The sequence below is a fragment of the Lampetra fluviatilis genome, chromosome 26, assembly GCF_964198595.1.
Source record: "Lampetra fluviatilis chromosome 26, kcLamFluv1.1, whole genome shotgun sequence".
Taxonomy (NCBI): Eukaryota; Metazoa; Chordata; class Hyperoartia; order Petromyzontiformes; family Petromyzontidae; genus Lampetra; species Lampetra fluviatilis.
Genome location: NC_136300.1, coordinates 10,368,938 through 10,391,367, shown reverse-complemented (window position 1 = coordinate 10,391,367; position 22,430 = coordinate 10,368,938). Strand labels below are relative to the sequence as shown.

Sequence of the window (22,430 nt, the reverse complement as noted above, 5' to 3'; positions counted from 1 at the left end):
CGTAGCGATCATCGTGAACTGCGGAATTAAACTTCGGTAATAGGGCGTGAAACCGACAAATCTGTGCACCTCCCCCACTGACTGAGGAGTCGGCCAATCGCGCACACACGCCGTCTTGTCGGGATCTGTCGCTATTCCGGAATTGCTCACGATGTGACCCAGATATCGCACAGAGGTTTGCAACAGGTGGCATTTCGCAGGTTTCAACTTAAGGTATGCCGACCGTATCCTCAACAACACGGAATGCAACCGTTGCAAATGTTCCTCGAAAGTGCGGCCAAACACAATAATATCGTCAAGGTAAATGAGACGTGAGTCCCATTTCAATCCCGCTAAGACTAGTTCCATCAACCTCTGGAAGGTGGCCGGGGCTGAGTCTAAGCCCATGGGAAGGCAGTTGAAATGGTACAATCCTTGAGGTGTTCTAAATGCCGTTTTTGGTTTGGATGACTCATCCAGGGGAAGTTGCCAAAATCCCGACAAAAGGTCTAAGGTGGAAAAAAATCGGGCCCCCGATAGCACATCCAACAAGTCGTCTATACGGGGAAGTGGGTACGCATCTGCGACTGACACTTTAGTCTACACAGAACCGCAGCGTGCCATCAGCCTTTTTTTACCAACACCACGGGAGCGCCCCAAGGGCTGGTCGAGGGGGAAATAATATCTTCCGCCAGCATTTCCTCCACTGCCAGTTGCACGCTTCCCTTTTCTCTCGGGCTTAACCTATTCGGATTCTATCTAGATTTGAAGTTTTTTGTGACTGCAGGGATCCATACATACGGATTCTGTCAAATGGGGGCAGCCGTTCCCGTGTTAATATGGTGTTGCAGAAGGGAATTGCGCCCAATATCAAACTTACCCTTACTGAACACCTCCGAATATTCCCGTAGGAGGGATCGCAACTGTGATTGGCTGCAGCAGTGTTATTCACAGCCACCAGTCTTTTTTAGAAAGAGTGCCACTTGGAGGTTGTTAAATGCGCTGAGTGTGGTCCAAGTGGCGGCCGGGCGTTGGCGAGGAGTGGCGGCACGGTCAGACTTTTGTTACCACGCCCGGTCGACCCGCACCGGTGTGGCTGAATCGCCACGCGGCGTCTCAGTGAGACGAGATTTCACCGTTCTCGACGAGCACGTGGCAACTATCTTGAAGTTCCGTGGGGGTGAGCAACCGATAGGGGGGTCCATGCCAGGTCGCCATTGGTGCCCATGAAGACTACTATCTGGGGGGGCAAGCAATATACCCTGCCCCTTGTCCCTGCCCTACCGTCTCCGCGAGCATGGGGTCTCTGCCACACCAGCAGTGTGGGACTCATCGTGATGTGCTGCTCACAGGTGCAATTTTAATGCAAGCGACTTGTTAATGCGGCCACATGAACCTTATGGCAGGACCCCGGGGTCCCGAATAAACGTAAGTAGAAATCATAATTAATAAAAAAAATATTGCGACTCTGTCCCACCGCGCACATAAACGTCGCGACCCACCTGGCGCAGATCATTCTCTTGTCATGTCATCCAAGTGCAGCAGCGAGGACGAATGCGCAGAAGAAACAAAACTTTGAAACTTTAATTAGCGCATTGTGTCGCGCTCGCCGAGAGGAACAGGTTGCCGTATTGTTGGCCTTCAACAGACATGAAATGACGTCGCAACGCAGTTTATGCGAGAGCTGGGGGCTTATGGGACCCCGGGGTCCTGCCATGAGGTTCAAATCAAAGAAAAGTATTGAATTTTTCAAGTACTGTGTACATACATTTTTTTTACAGGGGAAATAAATAATTAAGTGACACGATCAATGTGTTTATACGAATATATTTCACCGCTTAATCTTAAAAAAAGTACGTTGCTGCTGATGATAGTGATGTTGCCATCTTTGCTGCTGGTGAGTGGTGGCGGTGATGGTGACAATGATGAGTGATGCATTAAATGGTCTTTGATTAGCGCGGTTGATTACGTACGGTGCAAAAGAAGTTCAACATACGTGGTGAAGTATACTCATGTAGTGTCGTCTGTGTATGCAGGTGGCGTGCGTCGCACACACAGTCAGCTGGAGACGAGGTGGTCACAGGAGGCACCGCTCTGCCCTTTTATTGTTGCCGACCTCACGCCACCACTCGGGCCCCCCTCTCTCTCCCACACACGACTCCGCTGCCGCACGCCCCGTCCCAGACACGAGCCTGTCCACGTTGTACCGACAGCGTGGACAGGGACAGTCAACTACTGTCCGGCCGCGCAATGATCGGGCGAAGGCGGCAGCGACCACGGCGGTGACGACGACAGCGACGACGAGACGAGTCCACTCCCAGAAGCGGCAGTCCGGAGCTCCCGCTCTCCGCTGCTTTTATTCCCCTCGGCGCTGCTTGGCTCCGCCCTAGCCGCGCCTCCCTTCTCGAACCCTCTATAGGGTTCCAGGAGCTTCCCCACGAGGTCTACCATGACCCTTGCCCCGTTCCTCCGCCTTGCTGGCACACCCGCGTATATGTTCAACGGCGTGTGTGCTAAGTGCCCACCTGCAGTTGCTGCTGCTGTCCAACAGTCAGCGCTATGTCACTAAACTCATGTGAATGACATGAGGTCTTGTGTCAAAGGACGAAAAATATTTAATACTTTTATAACTAATATTTGTTCAGTAATATTCCATCGACCATCAAGACTCTTTCTGCTCTGGTCTGCTTTGCCGGTTCAGGAATGTGTCTGCACATCCGATTAAACTAAGTTAGACCAGGCAAGGCCCACTGAGCTATGTAGCTTTCAGCGACGCGACCTGGCCACAAATGATAACCCAACGAAGTTGATGTGCAAATGTATTGCAGCCAAATACTCCAAACGCATATTTCTGACGTGCTCAGAGGAAACCCCCAAGGATTTAAGAGGGGATAGCATGCAATAGTCTGCACTGACGGGTTCAAAAACCCACATGAGTCTTCTAACGAAGTTAGACTCCTGTTGATATATTTAGTAAATCCATCGCATTCCGAATAAGTTGCGCGCATCCTGCCAGGTTCATTTCAGTCGAACCTTTATAATGAAAAGTAGAAGGCCTCAGTTGAATGGATTTGACATCAGCGCAGCCCCTCGCACTGATTGGGTACAAAAAAAAATCTCCCAAGGTGCCCGCACTTTGCTCTCTCGCCTCTCTCTAGTGCGGACTCTTCGTGCAAAGCAACCGAGCGGCGAGGGGGCATTAGCGCATGGAGAAGGTGCGACAAACTGAACGGAGGTAATTTACTGGAACAGCAATGGCACTGCGCTCAGGTTGTCTCAGCCTTAAAGGAGTACCCGGTGTGATGTGGAAATACCAGCACTGGGGAGACAAAGGCGGCCGAGCGTGGATGTTGGCCACACCACCCCTCGTGCACTGTGTGGGCGTTCAAATGTGCTCACTAACCGGACTTGCACCAACAATCTGTTAAAGGCTACACGGGGGTTTTTTGTCGCCGCGACCGCCTGCTTAGCTCGGCACGTTTAGTAGCGCAACACGCGAACTGCTCTGCCACCGCTCGCCTATCATGAAGATAATCGATTATAATTGCATGGAACATAATTGCATAGAACATAATGTTTTTTCTGCTGCTTGGAGTTGTTCGTGTCTTACCGTGATGGGTGGGGCCAGCGTCAGAGAAAATAATTACATGAATTGTTTACAGCTTCAATTACTGTCGCTTTAATGCTTAGCGATTTAAAATGTGCCGTCATCTCTATTACAAGTGGTAACTGTGAAGGGGCGTTGATGCTGTGGCGGATGGGACACGTGCGTAGAGTGGAGGAGAATAGGGTAAGCAACTTGAAGGAATGGAATAGCACGTGGCAGCAAAATGTTGTGGGACGGATCAGGAGTAGGAGGAGGTTGAGACGGGCGGGACACGGGTGGAAGATGAGGGCAATTTACCGAGCCGGGCATTGGAGTGGCACCCAGAAGTTGGGCGATCATGAAGCAATCATCCTCACTGACCTGCTTCTGCTCCTCCCCTACAACCCGTCTCTTCTCCCGACACCAGGGATTGGAAACCTGCGGCTCTGGAGCCGCATGTGCCTCTTTATGGACAGCTTTGTAACGTTGTTTATTTATTTAGGACCCACCCTCTCGTATTGACGTGCATTGCAGCTCTTAAAATATTGAGGGGGGAGGGGGTTGTTTTCCGAATTAAAAAGAAATCTTCTTGTTATGTTGGATGACGACCCCTGCCCGTGTTCATCCTGCTGCTACTTCCAGCCCCCACCCCCCTATCACTACCCCTATCATTACCCCAACCCCTATCACTACCCTTATCATTACCCCTATCACTACCCCAACCCCTACCATTACCCCTATCATTACCCCAACCCCTATCACTACCTCAACCCCTATCACTACCCCTATCACTACCCCAACCCCTATCACTACCCCTATCATTACCCCAACCCCTATCATTACCCCAACCCCTATCACTACCCCTATCACTACCCCAACCCCTATCACTACCCCTATCATTACCCCAACCCCGATCACTACCCCTATCAGTACCCCTATCACTACCCTTATCACTACCCCATCCCTATCACTACCCCAACCCCTATCACTACCCCAACCCCTATCACTACCCCTATCACTACCCCAACCCATATCACTACCCCTAACATTACTCCAAACCCCTATTACTACCCCTATCACTCGCACTATCACGACCCCAACCCCTATCACTACCCCAACCCCTATATCCACCCCTATAGCTAACCCTCCTTCACCACTCACACTTGTCCTATCACCATAACTACACCACCCCCTTTAATAACCCATCATCTTATGTTATAATTGTTGTAAAGCACTTTGGAATAAGCCGCTATATAAATCTATATAAAATAAGATCAATGGGAAGACCTTGAGCCAGACTGTTACCATCGAAAGACCTCGAAGGTGCGGTGTCGTCTCCAACAACTGCAGGAACTGGAAGAAGGAAGCGATGGCGATGCGTGGGGCAAAATAAACGCCACTGGCGACATCAACGACGTCATTCCCCTTCTTCATTAGTACCCGCAGTCCTGTGACGTCACGCGGTAGCGTTCTCGTCTATCGCTCCTGAAGTCTGTCACGTGGAGCTGACGGGACTCGGCTCTGTAATGAGTATTCTCCCACCACCCACACCCCGTCACGATTTCTGGTCCCCATTCGATTTGATGATTCTGATAATGATCATCTTATGACGATGAACACGATCGTGGTGGTTGACATGTACGTTGAACTTCTTTGCACCGTGCGTAGCCAAACGCGCTAGTCGGAGGTGCGGGGAAGGACAACAAACTAAACACAAAACACATTTCTAAATAAATGAGTGTTCAATCTACATTTAACAGTGCATAGCTTCAGCGGCTTCCTGATATGGGAAGAAAGAGTGCTCCAGACGGCCACACAAGCGCATCTGAAAGTGCGCGATGCAGTGACCGTCTTTGTTTGATGGCTATCCAAAAGCCACTGCGAGGATGACCAAAGTTCTCGTGATTGTTTACGCTCCTTGACGAGATCAGCAAGGAATTTGTGATATATTTGTGGCAAGCACTTTGTGTGTAATTAGTGCAACCTTGATGATGATGAACACGTTCATGATAGTTCACTCGATCACGATCATGGTGGTACCACTCTTGATGCTGATGATGGTGGTTGACTCATGATGTTGATGATGGTGGTGATGCTGAAGTCTCAGGGCTCGCACTGGAAGGTGGCTCCCCCGTGCACCTGCGGCAGCTCCGTGCAGTCGAGGCTCGCGATCAGCGTGAGCTCCCCGGGGCGCTTGGGAACCACGGGCACGCGCATGCGCACGCGGCCGTGCCCCTCCACGTCCCTGGGCCGAGACAGACACACAAAGATAAATGTCCCCTGTATAGCCTTCAGCAAACTGTTGGGGCAAGTACTGCGAGCACCTATTAAGGGCGGGACAGGCACATGAGCGGGTGGTGTGGGCAGCACCACGTCTGACCGCCTATTGTACCCCCAGTGCTGAAGCTTGCACACACCGCACCAGATAGTCATTTGAGGCTGAATCGACCTAGGGGAGGCCCAGAACTGGGTCGCGGGTGCATAACAAATCACGCTCACCGCTACACTATCGTCAAGAGACACATACGGGCACGTGTCATAATCAGCAGCAGCAGCAGCGTGAGCATCAGGTATAATTGTCACTAAACACATGGACAGTATTGTGAGATTGCGTTTACAATGTTGCATACGCACGCAAAAATTAAAACTCTCAATCGTCAATAACATCCTGGTCTTAAAAGGAAAATTATATAATAACGGACGTTTCAGGCGATGATCCCTCTTCATAGCATATGTGTTTGGTTCAATCGATAACACGTGTGCTATGAAGAAGGGCCGTTGCCCGAAACACCTTCTATGATATATTTGATTTCGATTTAAAGCTTTCGTGACTGCAGGGATTCATCTTCTTGGTTCTTTCGGTAAAGTCACGTAGAAGGGAAGTAATAAAATAATAAAAATAAAACATAATAAAACAATTCTCACGACGTTTCGGCCACAACGCAAGCAGCCATCCTCAGGCGAAGAATGAAACACCCCAAGCTTGGAGCGTATATTTAAGCTGGGTTAGAGGGGGGGGAGGTGGGAAGAAGAGCGCCTAAACAAAATAATTTGCATATCAAGAGGAATTCAGCATATGGAAAATGCGTAGGAGGTGGGCGGGGGGGGTTCCAAATCAATACTATGCCCGTGCATTATGCAGGATTAGCAGCATCAAAGGGGGGGGGGGAAGGGGGGGAGCATTAACAAAGGAAAGGAATGTTAATAGTATGTAGCTGTAGTTACTAAACAACCACGTAAAAAACTACAGTATAAACTGCATGACAAACTAAAGTATAAACTACATAGCATCATCAGTAAACTTACTATACTCTACAATAAGCTGAGTTACTAACAGTAAGTAATACATGAAAAATTCTACGTTGTAAAAAATTATATAATATGCTTCCATCTAAACTTTATTCTCTTACATCACACGCGTCTATACCGTACTATATACTTCCATAGGCAAAACCAACATTAAATTACATACTGTATTGCTATAAACCACCCTATACCTTATACATTTTTAATATAACACTATGTATTATTCTACCCACCCTAATGTGTATCAAAATGGTTTATTACGTCCTTCCAGTGATTGCTAAGCCAGAATCCATCTTCTCGGTTAAAATTGTCTCTGTGTTTGTAAATGTGGATCGCCTCATGTACGAATCTCTCATGATAGCCAGATGGCTTGCAGAGAACCTCTGTCTTGGAGAAGTCAATGTCATGTGAGCCCACTGAGTTGTAACAGTGATCTGCCACGGCTGAGGTGTTTGTCCTACAGTGTTTCAGGTCAGCTTTATGTTCACGGATGCGGTCCGAGACATGTCGTTTGGTTTCCCCAATGTAACTGCTACCACAGAGGCAACTTAGTTTGTAGACACCAGGGTACTGTATGTCTGGAACCACATCTTTTACAGACGGTACCAGATCACGGATTTTATGTACTGTGTTGAATCGGACCTGGATCTTGTGTTTAATCAGGATTTTGGAGATCTTTTTTGTGACCCCAGCAATGTAGGGTAAGGTGATGGTCTTGAAAGGCTCCTCAACAGGATCCTTCTTGGTGGTTGGAGTGATGGCTTTGCGGATTGTGTAGTCGGAGTAACCATTAGCCTTAAGAGCTTGGCGTACGTGTTTGAGTTCACTGGAAATGTGTTCATGGTCGGAGATGCATTGGGCTCTATGATATAGAGTCTTGATGAGGGAATTCTTCTGGGATGGATGGTGGTGGGAATCCGGTTTTAGATAAGCATCCGTGTGGGTGGCTTTCCTGTAGACAGAGTGGCTCATTGAACCATCAGGTCTCCTTTTGATTAGGACATCCAAAAAGGGTAGCTTGCCATCATTTTCGACTTCCATGGTGAATCTGATGGCTGGGTGTATGGAATTGATATGGTCGAGAAATTCACTGGAAAAACCACCTCTGCAGTACTAAACTCTACTGACCTGGTATCAACAATCAAGGGGATTGCCCTGTCCCCAGACGACCTGCTTGTCAGTTTTGATGTGGTTTCCTTGTTCACCAAGGTGCCTGTGCCTGACACCATCGCAATCATTGAAGACTTGGTTCATCAAGGACTGAATGCTGGGGTACCCCCCCTGGTGAGACACTGCTTAACCAATACATACTTCACCTGGAATGGAACCTTCTACAAGCAAATTGAGGGCACCCCAATGGGCTCCCCCTTATCTCCGGTTGTAGCCAACATCTTCATGGAGAAATTTGAGACGGACGCCATCCAGACTGCCACTCTACGCCCGACCTTATGGAAGAGGTACGTAGACGACACTTTTGTCATCTGGCCACATGGCCGGCCTGCTCTAGACCAATTTCTCGACCATATCAATTCCATACACCCAGCCATCAGATTCACCATGGAAGTCGAAAATGATGGCAAGCTACCCTTTTTGGATGTCCTAATCAAAAGGAGACCTGATGGTTCAATGAGCCACTCTGTCTACAGGAAAGCCACCCACACGGATGCTTATCTAAAACCGGATTCCCACCACCATCCATCCCAGAAGAATTCCCTCATCAAGACTCTATATCATAGAGCCCAATGCATCTCCGACCATGAACACATTTCCAGTGAACTCAAACACGTACGCCAAGCTCTTAAGGCTAATGGTTACTCCGACTACACAATCCGCAAAGCCATCACTCCAACCACCAAGAAGGATCCTGTTGAGGAGCCTTTCAAGACCATCACCTTACCCTACATTGCTGGGGTCACAAAAAAGATCTCCAAAATCCTGATTAAACACAAGATCCAGGTCCGATTCAACACAGTACATAAAATCCGTGATCTGGTACCGTCTGTAAAAGATGTGGTTCCAGACATACAGTACCCTGGTGTCTACAAACTAAGTTGCCTCTGTGGTAGCAGTTACATTGGGGAAACCAAACGACATGTCTCGGACCGCATCCGTGAACATAAAGCTGACCTGAAACACTGTAGGACAAACACCTCAGCCGTGGCAGATCACTGTTACAACTCAGTGGGCTCACATGACATTGACTTCTCCAAGACAGAGGTTCTCTGCAAGCCATCTGGCTATCATGAGAGATTCGTACATGAGGCGATCCACATTTACAAACACAGAGACAATTTTAACCGAGAAGATGGATTCTGGCTTAGCAATCACTGGAAGGACGTAATAAACCATTTTGATACACATTAGGGTGGGTAGAATAATACATAGTGTTATATTAAAAATGTATAAGGTATAGGGTGGTTTATAGCAATACAGTATGTAATTTAATGTTGGTTTTGCCTATGGAAGTATATAGTACGGTATAGACGCGTGTGATGTAAGAGAATAAAGTTTAGATGGAAGCATATTATATAATTTTTTACAACGTAGAATTTTTCATGTATTACTTACTGTTAGTAACTCAGCTTATTGTAGAGTATAGTAAGTTTACTGATGATGCTATGTAGTTTATACTTTAGTTTGTCATGCAGTTTATACTGTAGTTTTTTACGTGGTTGTTTAGTAACTACAGCTACATACTATTAACATTCCTTTCCTTTGTTAATGCTCCCCCCCTTCCCCCCCCCCCTTTGATGCTGCTAATCCTGCATAATGCACGGGCATAGTATTGATTTGGAACCCCCCCCGCCCACCTCCTACGCATTTTCCATATGCTGAATTCCTCTTGATATGCAAATTATTTTGTTTAGGCGCTCTTCTTCCCACCTCCCCCCCCTCTAACCCAGCTTAAATATACGCTCCAAGCTTGGGGTGTTTCATTCTTCGCCTGAGGATGGCTGCTTGCGTTGTGGCCGAAACGTCGTGAGAATTGTTTTATTATGTTTTATTTTTATTATTTTATTACTTCCCTTCTACGTGACTTTACCGAAAGAACCAAGAAGATATATTTGATCTTCTTATGATCGTGAACTTGTGACGATTACGCCATACCCGACGAGGATGGTGCCCGGCGCGTGCACGCCGGCTCCCTCGACGCGCACGCGCACGCGGTGCAGGACGCGTGCCACGGGGTTTGTGAAGCAGAGCTCGGAGATGAGATCGCGACCCACGTGGGCCCCCTCGGGCACCTGTGGGGGGATATCACAGCATCATCGTTACACCATCATCTACCACTGCACCATTTTCACGCCATGATCATAATCACACCGTCATTATCCCATCATGCCATTGCAAACACACCTCCGATTAGCCCTTGTCTACGTACGGTGCGAAATAAGTTCAACATACATCTAACATCACAGCATCATCTCACATCACACCATCATCATGCCATTATAAACACACCACCATCTACCATTGTACCATCGCACCACCGTGTCGGGTGGAGGAGGATTTATGATACCCAAAATCTATTTTGAGAAATATAGTTGTTGCTGCTGTTGTTGTTGTTATTGTTGTTGTTGTTGTTAATGTTGCTGTAGTGTGCCACTCACGTGCACGCGTAGGCGCGGGGAGCGCACGCGGGCCACGTGCACGCGCGCGACCTCGACGCCCGTGTCGAGCACGCGCGCGCACGCCACCAGCACGAGCGCGAAGTGGTCCACGGCCAGGTGCAGGTACTCGCTCGCGGGCACGCGCACCAGCACGCGCCGCTCTGTGCCAGACAACAAAGACAAAGGTCCCCCCGTAGAGCCTTCAAACAAGACTGTTGGGGCAAGTGCTGTTAGCGAGCATCTATGAAGGCCGGGACAGTACACGAGGTGGTGGGTGGCCAGCACCACGCCTGACTGCCTTTGTCCCTCCAGTGGCGATGTATACACACCGCACCAGCTACTCATTTGAGGCTGCGTCGACCTAGGGGACGAGGCACAGGACCGGTTCATAAAATCATCACTTATGTTGGTCCTGATCGGGAATAGAACTTGGGTCCCCGGGTTTCGTAGCACAGAGCGCTAACCGCTAGACTGCCGTTCATATACACGCATGCACACAAATACAATACTCGTATAATCATCCTTCTTCTCTCCCTCCCTCCGTCTCACCCTCGTGGGGTCCCAGCTCCAGCAGGGTCTCCTCCTCTTCGAACCCGCCCAGGTTGGCGCCCGTGTACGTGGCCCCGTGGCCCCGCACGCGCACGCACACGTGCACGCGGGGTCGCGCGCTCGCACTCGCCACGCGCACCTCGGCCGTTAACTCCCGGCCCAGCGCGGTCTCCTCCAGAACCCGCACCGCCAGAGTCACCTCGGGGGGTCGTGGCTCCCCGCCCGCTGGGGGCCCAATAGGGTCCCCGCCAAGGGATGCAATGAGGTGCCCATCAGGGTTTAAAACGGAGCGTTCATCCAGAGCCCCGCCGATATCCGCTGCGTCTCTTCCCCTCTCGACCCCGCCAGGACCACCTGCGCCGCTCGCGTTGTCCCCCTGGGGGGACCCTGCCCCTCCTGTCTCCACCTCGCGGGGTCCCCTCTCCGCACCCCCACGCTTCAGCAGGCTGAGTGCGTGCGCCACCACGCGGCGCTCCTCCTCGGAGCCTGCGGGGGTGGACGAAGGTGGGTGGACGAGGGGCATCGTCATCGTCAGCAGCAGATGCAGCATCATTATTATTTCAGCAGCTACAGCAATAGTCGCACCATCGTAATCATCATCTGAAGTACCACCACTTAGCAGGAGCACTATCATCACCATCTTCAACTTCCCCAGCCATCACCAGATTGATAGTTCCCTCCCATCACCATGCGTAAAGACATTAACATCGTCATCGCTATCTCCTGAGCATCCTAATCTCAATCTAAGTATCTGTAAACATTATAATCAACATCATATCGATCAACGCACCGGTGTAAATTGTTCTAGTTGTATTCAATAAAAAAAAAATCAGTCAACATTTGCATCCCTCGAACGTGCCGCACCACTGCCCCACTCGCTGCTGCCCTTCTCCATCCTCCCCTTGCTCCTTGGCCCCTGACCATCTGCCCACTGCCCCTACCGGCCGGTGGCGTCTATGCACGTGGTGTGTACTGCAGCCACTGTAGAGGCAATGCAGGGTTGGTGGATCACACACAGATCTTGCGAAACTCCCATCCCGTGGACGCCGTGGTGTCGTATCCTAGCTCGCCAGGAGAAAGCGGCACAACAGCAAACGCGTGGGCTCCATCTATTTCGTCTCTGTGGGATACAGTGTTTCCCCCTCGCACGCCGTGGATTTTGTCCGGGCGCTCCGGCTTTCTCCAACATGTAAATGCTCATTAAGTGTCCGATAACATTCTAATGTATAGAAGACCGCAGAGCTTGAGAAATTGTTGGTAGCGCCGATTCATCATTTGGCTACCTTCTCGCTCGTCTGTCGTTCCTCCTGCTGGTGCCTCTGAGTCGTCCTCTCTCTCTACGAGAGCGAGCGAATGCAGTGCGGAGGCGCGTGGCGCGTTACTAATTGACAGACCGCTGTTTTTGAGTTGTACGCCTTTTGGCGTCATCTGGTCCAACACCAATGGAGACTAGGCTCTAAGAAAAGCTGTCTCGGGTGTGGACCAATCAACTTCAAGGACAGTGCATATCATTATCATTATCAGAGTTGTTTTGTTTTTGTTTGCATTTTGACTGCTTGTGTTGTGGTTATTGCAAACATGATGCCTTGTATAAAGGTGTCAGTTTTTGTACCAGTTTAAAGGGTAAAAACCTACTACTATAAGTTGACATTGTTACTACGATTGCCTCTGTCACTACGCCGTCTGACCCTGGGCCCCATAGCCGCTGCCCCCCTGCTGCCCGAGCTCGCGGTTACCCTCAGGGGGTTTGTATTCGGCTGTGATGTCGAGGCGCGCGTCGCTGCCCGGAGCCTTGGTGCTGATCTTCTGGCCGATGCTGTCAGTCTCCACGGAGATCCGCTCCCGTTCCCCGCCCGCACGCCTCTTCCAGAACACGCGGTCGCTGTTCACCTGTGCACAGGTGAGCGGGTGAGTGCATGAGCAGACGATTGGGTATGCAGATGAGCATATAAGTAGGTGAGCAGGTGAGCAGGTTACACGATGAGTAGGTGAGCAGGTGATCAGGTTACACGATGAGTAGGTGAGCAGGTGAGCGTTTTAGCAGGTGAATGGGCTAACGGCTGAATAGTTGAGCAGGTGAGGCGATTGGGCGAACAGGTGAGCACGTGAGCAGGTGACCACGTGGGTAGTCGGTCAGGTGAACAGGTGAGCTGTCAGACTGTTTGTGTCATGCTTGGGATTGGTTCGAATGGCATATAATCAGATGGTTAGGGAAGGATTGTATCGATTAATGTATAGAGTTAGGGGTCAAGATTGGGATTCGGTTTTTATTAGGGCTAGGGTTGGTATTATAGTTGGGTTCAGGGTTAGAGTTGGGTTGCGGGCTGGGTTTCGGTTCATGGTTGGGACTGCTTGAAAGGTGCGATCACGCGGTGATGGGAGATCACAGTGTCCAGCAGCTTTGCTGACCTCCGCGAACACAAAGGCGGTGTCGTATTTCAAGTTTATGTCTCCTTTCTTCACGGCCACCACGGGAGCCGGGCCGCAGCGGAAAACACCTGGGTGGCGGGGGTGTAGGGGTAGTGGGGCGGGGAGGGGGGGGGCACATAGAGACAAGGAGTGGGGGGGGGGTGCCATGGTGGCGAGATGTTAATTACCTTGCCTGGTATACAGGAGGTCGTGGGCTCGATCCTGACCCTGACGCCTGCATATTTGGAGTTTGCGTGTCTATCTTCATGGTCGCGTAGATTTTCCTCCAGGTCCTCAGGTTTTGCCCTCCACATTTATAATCAACATGCGTTTAAAATATTTGCCTGTAACACATTAACATATGATAGGCCACTTTGTTGAGATATAGTTAGTGATGGCTAGGCCGCTTCTGAAGTATAGCTATATATCTCAGTGGGCCTTACCTGGTAATATTAAAAAAAATTAAATGTTTTTAGGTTGATAGGAAGTACCACGCGAACCACCACCGCCATCATCATGACCGCTGTCAGGCTCCGTAGAGCAGGGTGCGTGTTTGTTGTCATCGTCTACGAGAGCTGCACGTGGCAAACCGGGGACGCTGCCACACGGCGCGCCGATTGCGCACTCGCTGAGCCAATCTGGCAAGGGCCACGTGGTCAGCAAAGGGGCAGTGCTGCAACACGAACCCTTGCGCTGAACCCTGCGCCGCCACGCCTGCAACCAACCCCGCTCCGACCAGCGTGGTGAAGTATGGTCAAATACACCGCCGCGATCAGCTCGAGCGTGGCAGTGGGGAGGTCCCTATAGAGGAGCGGATTCGTGCAAGGGGCCATGGCGCAGACGCACGCGCACTTTGCGTTTAAACGCTTTTTAATAACATGAGCACGAAAATCATCAATCATCGTCCCTTCACCCCACCCATCGTCCCACGTGATACCACCTGCGGGGCACGCCTCGCGACGCTCAGGTGAACGTTACCTGCGCTCGCTTCCTGCGGGGTGCCGTCCACCACCTGCCAGCCATCGTATCCCGACGGGAGGTCGGGTCGCTTCATCCACGCGTCGCTCCACGAGTGGAAGTTCCTGGCACAGGTGCGCGAGGCGGATGAGTTGGAGTCCTGTCTGTGAGCGAGGGGGTTTAGTGCACTGTACGATGACGAATTCGACGACCCGAGCTCTATTCCCCCTTACGGTCACCAACACCAGTGGCGATTAACTAAACCGGTCCTGCATCTCCCGAGGTCGACTCAGCCTTAAATGCGTATCTGGCGCGATGTGTAAACATCGCAACTAGGGAGACAAAGGTGGCCGAGGGTGGTGCCGACCACCCATCCTCTCTCATGTGCCGTGTATGCCTTCATAGGTGCTCGCTAATAGCACTTGCCCCAGCGGTCTGTTAAAGGCCATACGGTGTATCGCTATGTTTGCGTGGCCATATATGGGGTCATAGAGTGTGTTCAGCAGGGAGCCGGTCTGCATGGGAGAGGGAGTCACGGTGCAGGGAGTCGTGGTGCAGGAGGTCACAGTGCAGGAGGTCACGGTGCAGGGAGTGCATGGAGCTCCAGCACGTGGGGCAGGGGGCTGCCCCTCACCAGATGGAGTCCTTGGTGTGGCTCCGGTCTGGCCGCATCTTCTCGTCGAGGAAGATGTCCGTGACGAGGTTCCCGTCCGTGTCGTGCGCCGAGGAGAAGTTGGTGACGGTGCGACACGGGATTCCCAGGGCGCGCAACACTTCGCGGCAGAAGACACACACGGGACATGCGTGAAATACGTACATCCGGAAAACCGACAGAGATATTGCTTGATATTACGTATGGATAATGCGTAGCGTACGTGCAGATCATGCATAAACATACAGAGATCATGGGAGGGGGGGGGGGATATACAGGGCAGAGATCGTGCGTAAAACGCATACAGATCACGCGTAAGAAACACACACACAGGTCATGCGTAAGGTGATTGACTACAAATGTTGATTTGAAGCTTTCGTGACTGCAGGAATCCAAACTCTTTGGTTATTTCGGTAAAGTCACGTAGTTTATTTTATACCTCCGTGACTTTACCGAAAGAACCAAAGAGTATTATTACAGTGTTCTTTATTTCAGTGGTGGTAAAGACCTTGCCTATTCATTTGCTATACAAACATACGCCCATTCATCCACGCGCTTTCTTTTCGTCTCTGCATTTGTCAATCCACAAGTCAAATCCGCAAGACGACTTCGCCCCCCCCCCCCGCTCCGCGCCCCCTCCCCGCACCCGTGGTAGTGACGGCGGCGAACACCCAGCATTGGCCGTACTTGACCGGTCGACCCGACCGGTGATGCTCTCTCAGGATGTCAGGGCTACCCGTCCAGGCAGCGGGGGCGGTCCCCCCGAAGTAGTCGTTACGCTCGGACCAGTTCCCCTCCAGGACCCCGCTCTCGTCATTCGCGTTCACCTTCGCGGGGGGGGGGGGGGGGGTGGAAGTGGTGGGGGAGGGGGCGGAGGCACAGCTGAAATACTTCAAAGGTGAGTTCGGAGCCAACTTGCCGTAGGTCGGGGACGACCCGCGACTTACGATCCGCGGTGTCCACGTGGGCCGCCCGTGTCTCTGTCTATTTACTGCCTATGGCCGCTCGGTTGGTGAGGCAGTCTCTTGCCTCCTGTGCGTTCTCTCCACTGCCTACTTCGAAACAATCCCCAAAACGATATTCGGCCGTCACGGCAAGCGCCTTGGCCTCTCTTTTTTCTCTGCGTATGCGTGGGTCTCTGTGTGCGTCTCTAATGTGTGGGGAGCGGTGGTGCAGCGGTTAGCACTACGCTGCGCTATGAACCCGACGAACCGGGTTCGATTCCCGCTCACGGCCAACACCGGTGACGATTGTCTGAACCGGTCCTGGGCCTTCCTTAGGTCGGCTCAGCTTCAAATGAGTACCTGGTGCAGTGTGTAAACATCGCCACTGGAGAGACAAAGGCGGTCGGGCGTGGTGCTGGCCACCCACCCCCTCGTGTACCGTTCCGGCCTTCATAGGTGCTCGCTAACAGCACTTGCCGCTACAGTCTGTTAAGGCTATACGGGGGATCTTTGTCTTTGTCTCTAATGGGGAGCGGTATTGTACTGGTTAGCGCACCGCGCTACAAACCCGGAAACCTGAATTCGATTCCCACTCACGACCAGTGACAGTGGCGAGTATCTGAACCGGTCGACTCAGCCTGAATCGAGTACCTGACGCAGCAGTGTGTGAACATCAGCAGTGAGGAAACAAAGAGTGGGTGGGGGGGGGGTCTGTTTCTTTGTGTTGAGTCGATCTTCTTACCAGCGCGGACACGGTTCGCACCACGTCCACGGCGTCTCCACGCTGCCCCCAGGCCATGGAGGTCAGCAGGTGCAGGCTCGCGTCCAGCACCCCGCTCGCAAACTGCGGGCCGCGGGTTGGGGTAGGGTTGTGTTGGGGTAAGTAGTAAGTTGTGTGTTAGAGTAAGTTGTGTGTTAGTGTGAGTAGTGAGTTGTGTGTTAGTGTGAGTAGTAAGTTGTGTGTTAGTGTGAGTAGTAAGTTGTGTGTGAGTGTAAGTTGTGTGTTAGTGTGAGTAGTGAGTTGTGTGTTAGTGTGAGTAGTGAGTTGTGTGTTAGTGTGAGTGGTAAGTTTTGTGTTAGTGTAAGTTGTGTGTGAGTGTGAGTAGTAAGTTGTGTGTTAGTGTGAGTAGTGAGTTGTGTGTGAGTAGTAAGTTGTGTGTGAGTGTGAGTAGTAAGTTGTGTGTGAGTGTGAGTAGTAAGTTGTGTGTTAGTGTGAGTAGTGAGTTGTGTGTGAGTGTGAGTAGTAAGTTGTGTGTTAGTGTAAGTAGTAAGTTGTGTGTGAGTGTGAGTAGTGAGTTGTGTGTTAGTGTGAGTAGTGAGTTGTGTGTGAGTGTGAGTAGTAAGTTGTGTGTTAGTGTGAGTAGTGAGTTGTGTGTTAGTGTAAGTTGTGTGTGAGTAGTGAGTCGTGTGTGAGTGTAAGTAGTGAGTTGTGTGTGAGTGTAAGTAGTAAGTTGCGTGTGAGTGTAAGTTGTGTGTGAGTGTGAGTAGTAAGTTGTGTGTTAGTGTGAGTAGTGAGTTGTGTGTGAGTGTGAGTAGTAAGTTGTGTGTTATTGTGAGTAGTAAGTTGTGTGTTAGTGTGAGTAGTAAGTTGTGTGTGAGTGTGAGTAGTAAGTTGTGTGTGAGTGTAAGTTGTGTGTGAGTGTGAGTAGTGAGTTGTGTGTTAGTGTACGTAGTAAGTTGTGTGTGAGTAGTGAGTTGTGTGTTAGTGTAAGTAGTAAGTTGTGTGTTAGGCATAGGGGTGTGTTCGTAGTAAGGGTGTGATCGGGGCTAGAAGAGTTAAGGCTGTAAACTGTGTTAATGATCGGGTTAGGGTGTGTATTAGAGCAAGTGTTAGAGCAAGTGTTAGAGTAAGTAGTAGGGGTACCACTTAATAAGTTATGGCTGAAGTTAGCGTTCGAGTCGGAGTGTGTGTCAGGGCTCGCTTTGGAAATCTCTCGGCTGCCATTGAGTGCACGCGTCAAGGTGTGCCCATGACTGTCCACACAGGTAACATGGGACAGTATATAAAGACTGCACACACGCGTGCCACGCTGGTTACACGTACCTGCCCGTAGTTCCACGCGCGGGTCCCGATCTGCTGCGCGGTTCCATAAAACAGTCGGCCCGTCTCGTTCAGAACAAACTCCGTTCTGTGTTCCTCGGGCTCCATGAAGACGGCGTCTCCTGGGGGGGGGGGGGGATCCCGAGCACGCCAAACGTCCGGTCACTCGCTCCGCTTTGTAATATCGACAAGTAAGAGCTGCAACGTTATTGATCGGCTGTTGATGATCGAGCATGCCGAATGATTTGATTGATGGCAGCCGTCACGCGGTCCACTCTTGTCACGTGAGGAATCACGTGACAGGACAATGACAACACGAGCCAGGCCAAGGGGCCTACTTCAGGGCCAATTGACGCGCCAGGCAGGCCCCTGGGACGATGATCCACTCCTCCTGACGCATCTAACCGGGCTTGAACGCCTGAGTGTGGATTTGTCGTTGTTGCTCTGCATCTCCGTCAGCCGTGCGAAAGAAGAATATTGATTTGATTGATTGTCAAGATGTCATCACGGACAACGTCCGTTGATGCCACCACAGAAAGTTCAATGCCAACGCGTTCCACCCTCCACCGGGTCCCGCAGCTACTGCACAGCAGAGCCACGCAGCGACCTCCACGATATTCAATGACAGTCTCCTACCATCTGCTCATACAAAGACCCATAGACTCACGCATAGACCCACACAGACACACACAGACCCACACAGACACACACAAACCCACACAAACCGACCCAGACACACACAGACACACACAGACAGACTCGCAGTCCCATACAGATACAAACAAGGACAAAGATCCCCCATGTAGCCTTAACAGACTGTAGGGGCAAGTGCTGTTAGCGAGCACCTATGAAGGCCAGAACGGTACACGATGGGGTTGGGTGGCCAGCACCACGCCGACCGCCTTTGTCTCCCTAGTGGCGATGTTTACTACACACCGCACCAGGTACTCATTTGAGGCTGAGTCGACCTAGGGGAGGCCCAGGACCGGTTCAGATAATCGTCACTGGTGTTGGCCGTGAGCGGGACTCGAACTCGTGTCGCCGGGTTCGTAGCGCAGCGCGCTAATTGCTACACCACCGCTCTCACACCACACTCACACAGACATTCACGGACCCACACGGGGACACGCGGACTAACACACAGACCCATAGACACATACACTCATAGACTGACGCAGAGATCCATAGACGCACACAGAGAATAATAGACACACACACAGACAGTCCCATACAGAGACACACAGATCTCCCCTTGCAGGCTTCCACCACCTGCACGTAAATCGTCTCTTCCCTTTGGTCTCCGAACTCGTGGAGACCACCCCAGGTACCTGTCTCGGCAATTGGCCCTCCCCCATCCATTGACTATTGACCACTGATGTCTCACGCTGTTAAATATTGTACTTATGAATATCGATTCTAATCTATTCTTGGTCAAGACGCAGGAGCTCCCACCTCTGCACCACGGGTTGAAGAGGATGATGAGGTCGGGACAGACCCCGGGCTCCGTGCGTACCGGCAAGCCCCCCGCGGGGCTCACCGCCACCGCGAGCCGGTACTGGCCGACGGGGCAGTGCGGAGGAGACTGCACCGTGACCTCGATCTCGACCCCTTGGCCCCCTCCCGAGGTCTCCTCGCCCAGGGTCGCGCTCCACGTCTGCTCGCTAAGCCGCGGTCCCACGGGCACGGAGACGGGAGGTCCTGCACTCTCTGCGTGCGTGCGTGCGTGTGGGTGTGTAAATGGGGGGGAGGGGGGGGGGTAGCGGTGGCATAGTGGTTCGCGCACTACACTACTACTTCCGCTCACTGTCGACATCAGAATATGTAACCAGGTCCTGGGCCTCTCCTAGGTCGACTCAGCCTCACAGATGAGCATTATTCATCCATCATACCCAAAACCATCATCACATCCTCCCGTCACCTCCAACATTATCAGCATCATCTTCCCCATAATCACCCACGCAACCGACAACATCATTATCCTATCATACGCGTCATGTCTCCATCATTAACACCCCCACATCCTCTCCTCGCCTCTAGAATCCCCCCTGCATCACGACGCCATCGTAACCTCGCACCGTCACTCCACTCCCCACCCAGGGCTCTGCCCTTCTCCCCGCCCGCCGCGCACTGTTGTTGTCCATTGACTGGTGCTGAACTCCACCTCCTATCTCAGCGTTCTTCATTGCAAGGCCCGCAGGCCACTGGTGGCCCCTGGTGACCTTTAGTGCGACCCCTGACGTCGTGCGGCCACGGGCAATACACTCATGTGAAAACACCCCATCGTGCTCTCAAACCCATTGGTTCCAAATGTGTGGCAGCCATCACACTGATTTCTTATGGGCGAAAGTGGCCCCCCTCTGAAAATTAGTAAAAACGACCCTACCCCCACTGGCCACGCCCCGTCGCTGTCCACCTACCGGTGCTGAACTCGAGGACGATGGAGTCGCGGTGTCGCTGCACGGCGCGGCTCAGCTTGAGGCGCAGGCGGAACGGGGCCCCACGCCGCAGCACGAGCTGCGCCTGCGCGAAGCCGCCGGTGCGGTGCTCGCGCGCCGCCTCCTCCTTCCCCGCGCTCTCCACGCGCAACACGACCAGGCGCTCGCCCACTGAGGTCCCGTGGGGAGGTAGGGGGAGGTCACGGTGAGGATACACGCAGGGTGGTCACAAGCTACAACACTCGACCTTTACCCCAGAACCTCACCTGGACCCACAGACTCTCACCTTGACCCTCAGACCCTCACCTTGACCCTCAGACCCTCACCTTGACCCTCAGACTCTCACCTTGACCCCAGACCCTCACTTGATCTCACATACCCAACTTAACCCACAGACTCTCACCTTGACCCTCAGACCCTCACCTTGACCCTCAGACTCTCACCTTGATCCTCAGACTCTCACCTTGACCCTCAGACCCTCACCTTGACTCTCAGACTCTCACCTTGACCCTCATACCCTCACCTTGACCCTCAGACTCTCACCTTGACCCTCACTCTCACATTGACCCTCAGACCTTCACCTTGACCCTCAGACCCTCACCTTGACCCTCAGACCCTCACCTGTATCGCGAGGCATCGCTGCGCTGGGCCGCAGAGAGAGAGACACCGCTGCAGCTTCCCTCCCGCATTGCCCTTTAAAAGGCCACGACCCCCGCCCGCTGCGAGGGCGACAATCACTGCTGATTACAGCAGCGCTTAGCGGGGATTGGGTGGGTGGCGTTGGGGTGGGGGTGGGGGGGGAGGCACACCCAGGTAATTGCAACGAGGACCTCTAATTAACACTTAGCCTTTGACTGCGGGGCGGGTAAGGGTTCGAGGTGGGGTTACTGCCCATTGCGCGGGGGATGGGCGGTACTCCCAGAAGGCAGAGGGAAGGAAGAGAGAGACTCATTGCACCCAATTCCTATCTATTGATAAGACGGCCGGGACCACCTCCACCTCCCCCCTTTACGATGACCCCGACTGTTGTGGCGGCTGATTGAGGAGACTTCGGGGAAATCCGTCGACAGTGAATTCTATCCCAGCCGAGGCGTGTAGCCACAAGATAAGAGCCAGCTCGCGTTTGTGTTGGAATGCTTCTGTAATCGGTGTTCCGTTTGGCCGTGATGAGACGTCGGGCCTAATTGGAATAAATGTGAACGATTATCCCTGACAGCGCTGGGATCTCGCTGCTGGCCCGTGTGCCCGCGCGGGCGGCGTGAGTGGATTGGGCCGGCGGTCGCACGGTTTTCGTTGCGCGATGTGACTCTGACTCACCCTGGCGTGACGACAGCTTGAACAATAGTGAAGACCGCGACACAGATTAGCGCGTTAGGCGCGGTCTCACGCGCCCCCCACGTGCAGCGCCTGCACGCAGTCCGCACGGTGCACGTGAAAATGGCCAACACCAAGGCCGGCCGCCTTTGTCTCCCCAGTGATGGTGTTTACACACCGCAATCAGGTACTGATTTAGAGTTGAGTGCGCTAACCACTGCGCCACCGCTCTCCACTACAAAGATAAAGATCTCCTCTGTAGCCTATGACAGATTGTTGGGGCAAGTGCTGTAATTGAGCACCTATGAAGGCCGGCACGGTACACGTGGCCAAAACCACGCACGGCCACATTTGTCTCCCGAGTGGCAATGTTTTTCACACCACACCGGATACTCATTTGAGGCTGAGTCGACCTAGGGTAGGCCCAGGACCGATTCAGATAATCGTCACCAGTGTTGGCCGTGAGAGTTTATCGAACTCGGGTCGCCGGCTTCGTAGCGCAGGGCACTAACCGCTACAAAACCAATCGCCACACACACAAAAGTAAATACAAACACACGTTCGGTTATGCCGTGGCAGTTTTAATAAGAGAATATTATTGCAAACATTCTAGGTATGAAAATACATGACGAAATATATGAAACCCA

The 22,430-nt window shown here is 52.0% G+C and overlaps 1 protein-coding gene across 1 annotated transcript; it reads right to left on the bottom strand.

The window, feature by feature from the left end:
• Positions 1 to 5,668: 5,668 nt before the first annotated feature.
• On the bottom strand, positions 5,669 to 21,106 carry LOC144942146 (protein-glutamine gamma-glutamyltransferase K-like). Its single transcript, XM_078868908.1, has 14 exons — positions 21,091 to 21,106; positions 20,452 to 20,640; positions 19,487 to 19,741; positions 18,038 to 18,156; positions 16,736 to 16,837; positions 15,696 to 15,876; positions 15,032 to 15,170; positions 14,419 to 14,522; positions 13,441 to 13,529; positions 12,768 to 12,921; positions 11,032 to 11,517; positions 10,483 to 10,643; positions 9,980 to 10,116; positions 5,669 to 5,810 (listed from the first exon to the last, which is right to left on the bottom strand). The coding sequence occupies exons 1-14, from the start codon at positions 21,104 to 21,106 to the stop codon at positions 5,669 to 5,671; spliced, it is 2,274 nt and encodes a 757-aa protein (XP_078725034.1).
• Positions 21,107 to 22,430: the final 1,324 nt, after the last annotated feature.

What these genes read in the sequence shown, in the direction of transcription:
- LOC144942146 (XM_078868908.1), bottom strand. An exon ending in CGCCGCCGTCACTACCACGG is followed by an intron (nt 15,171 to 15,695) that starts GTGCGGGGAGGG and finishes TCTGCCGCGAAG; the next exon opens with TGTTGCGCGCCCTGGGAATC. An exon ending in CCCGCAGGAAGCGAGCGCAG is followed by an intron (nt 13,530 to 14,418) that starts GTAACGTTCACC and finishes CCCGCCACCCAG; the next exon opens with GTGTTTTCCGCTGCGGCCCG.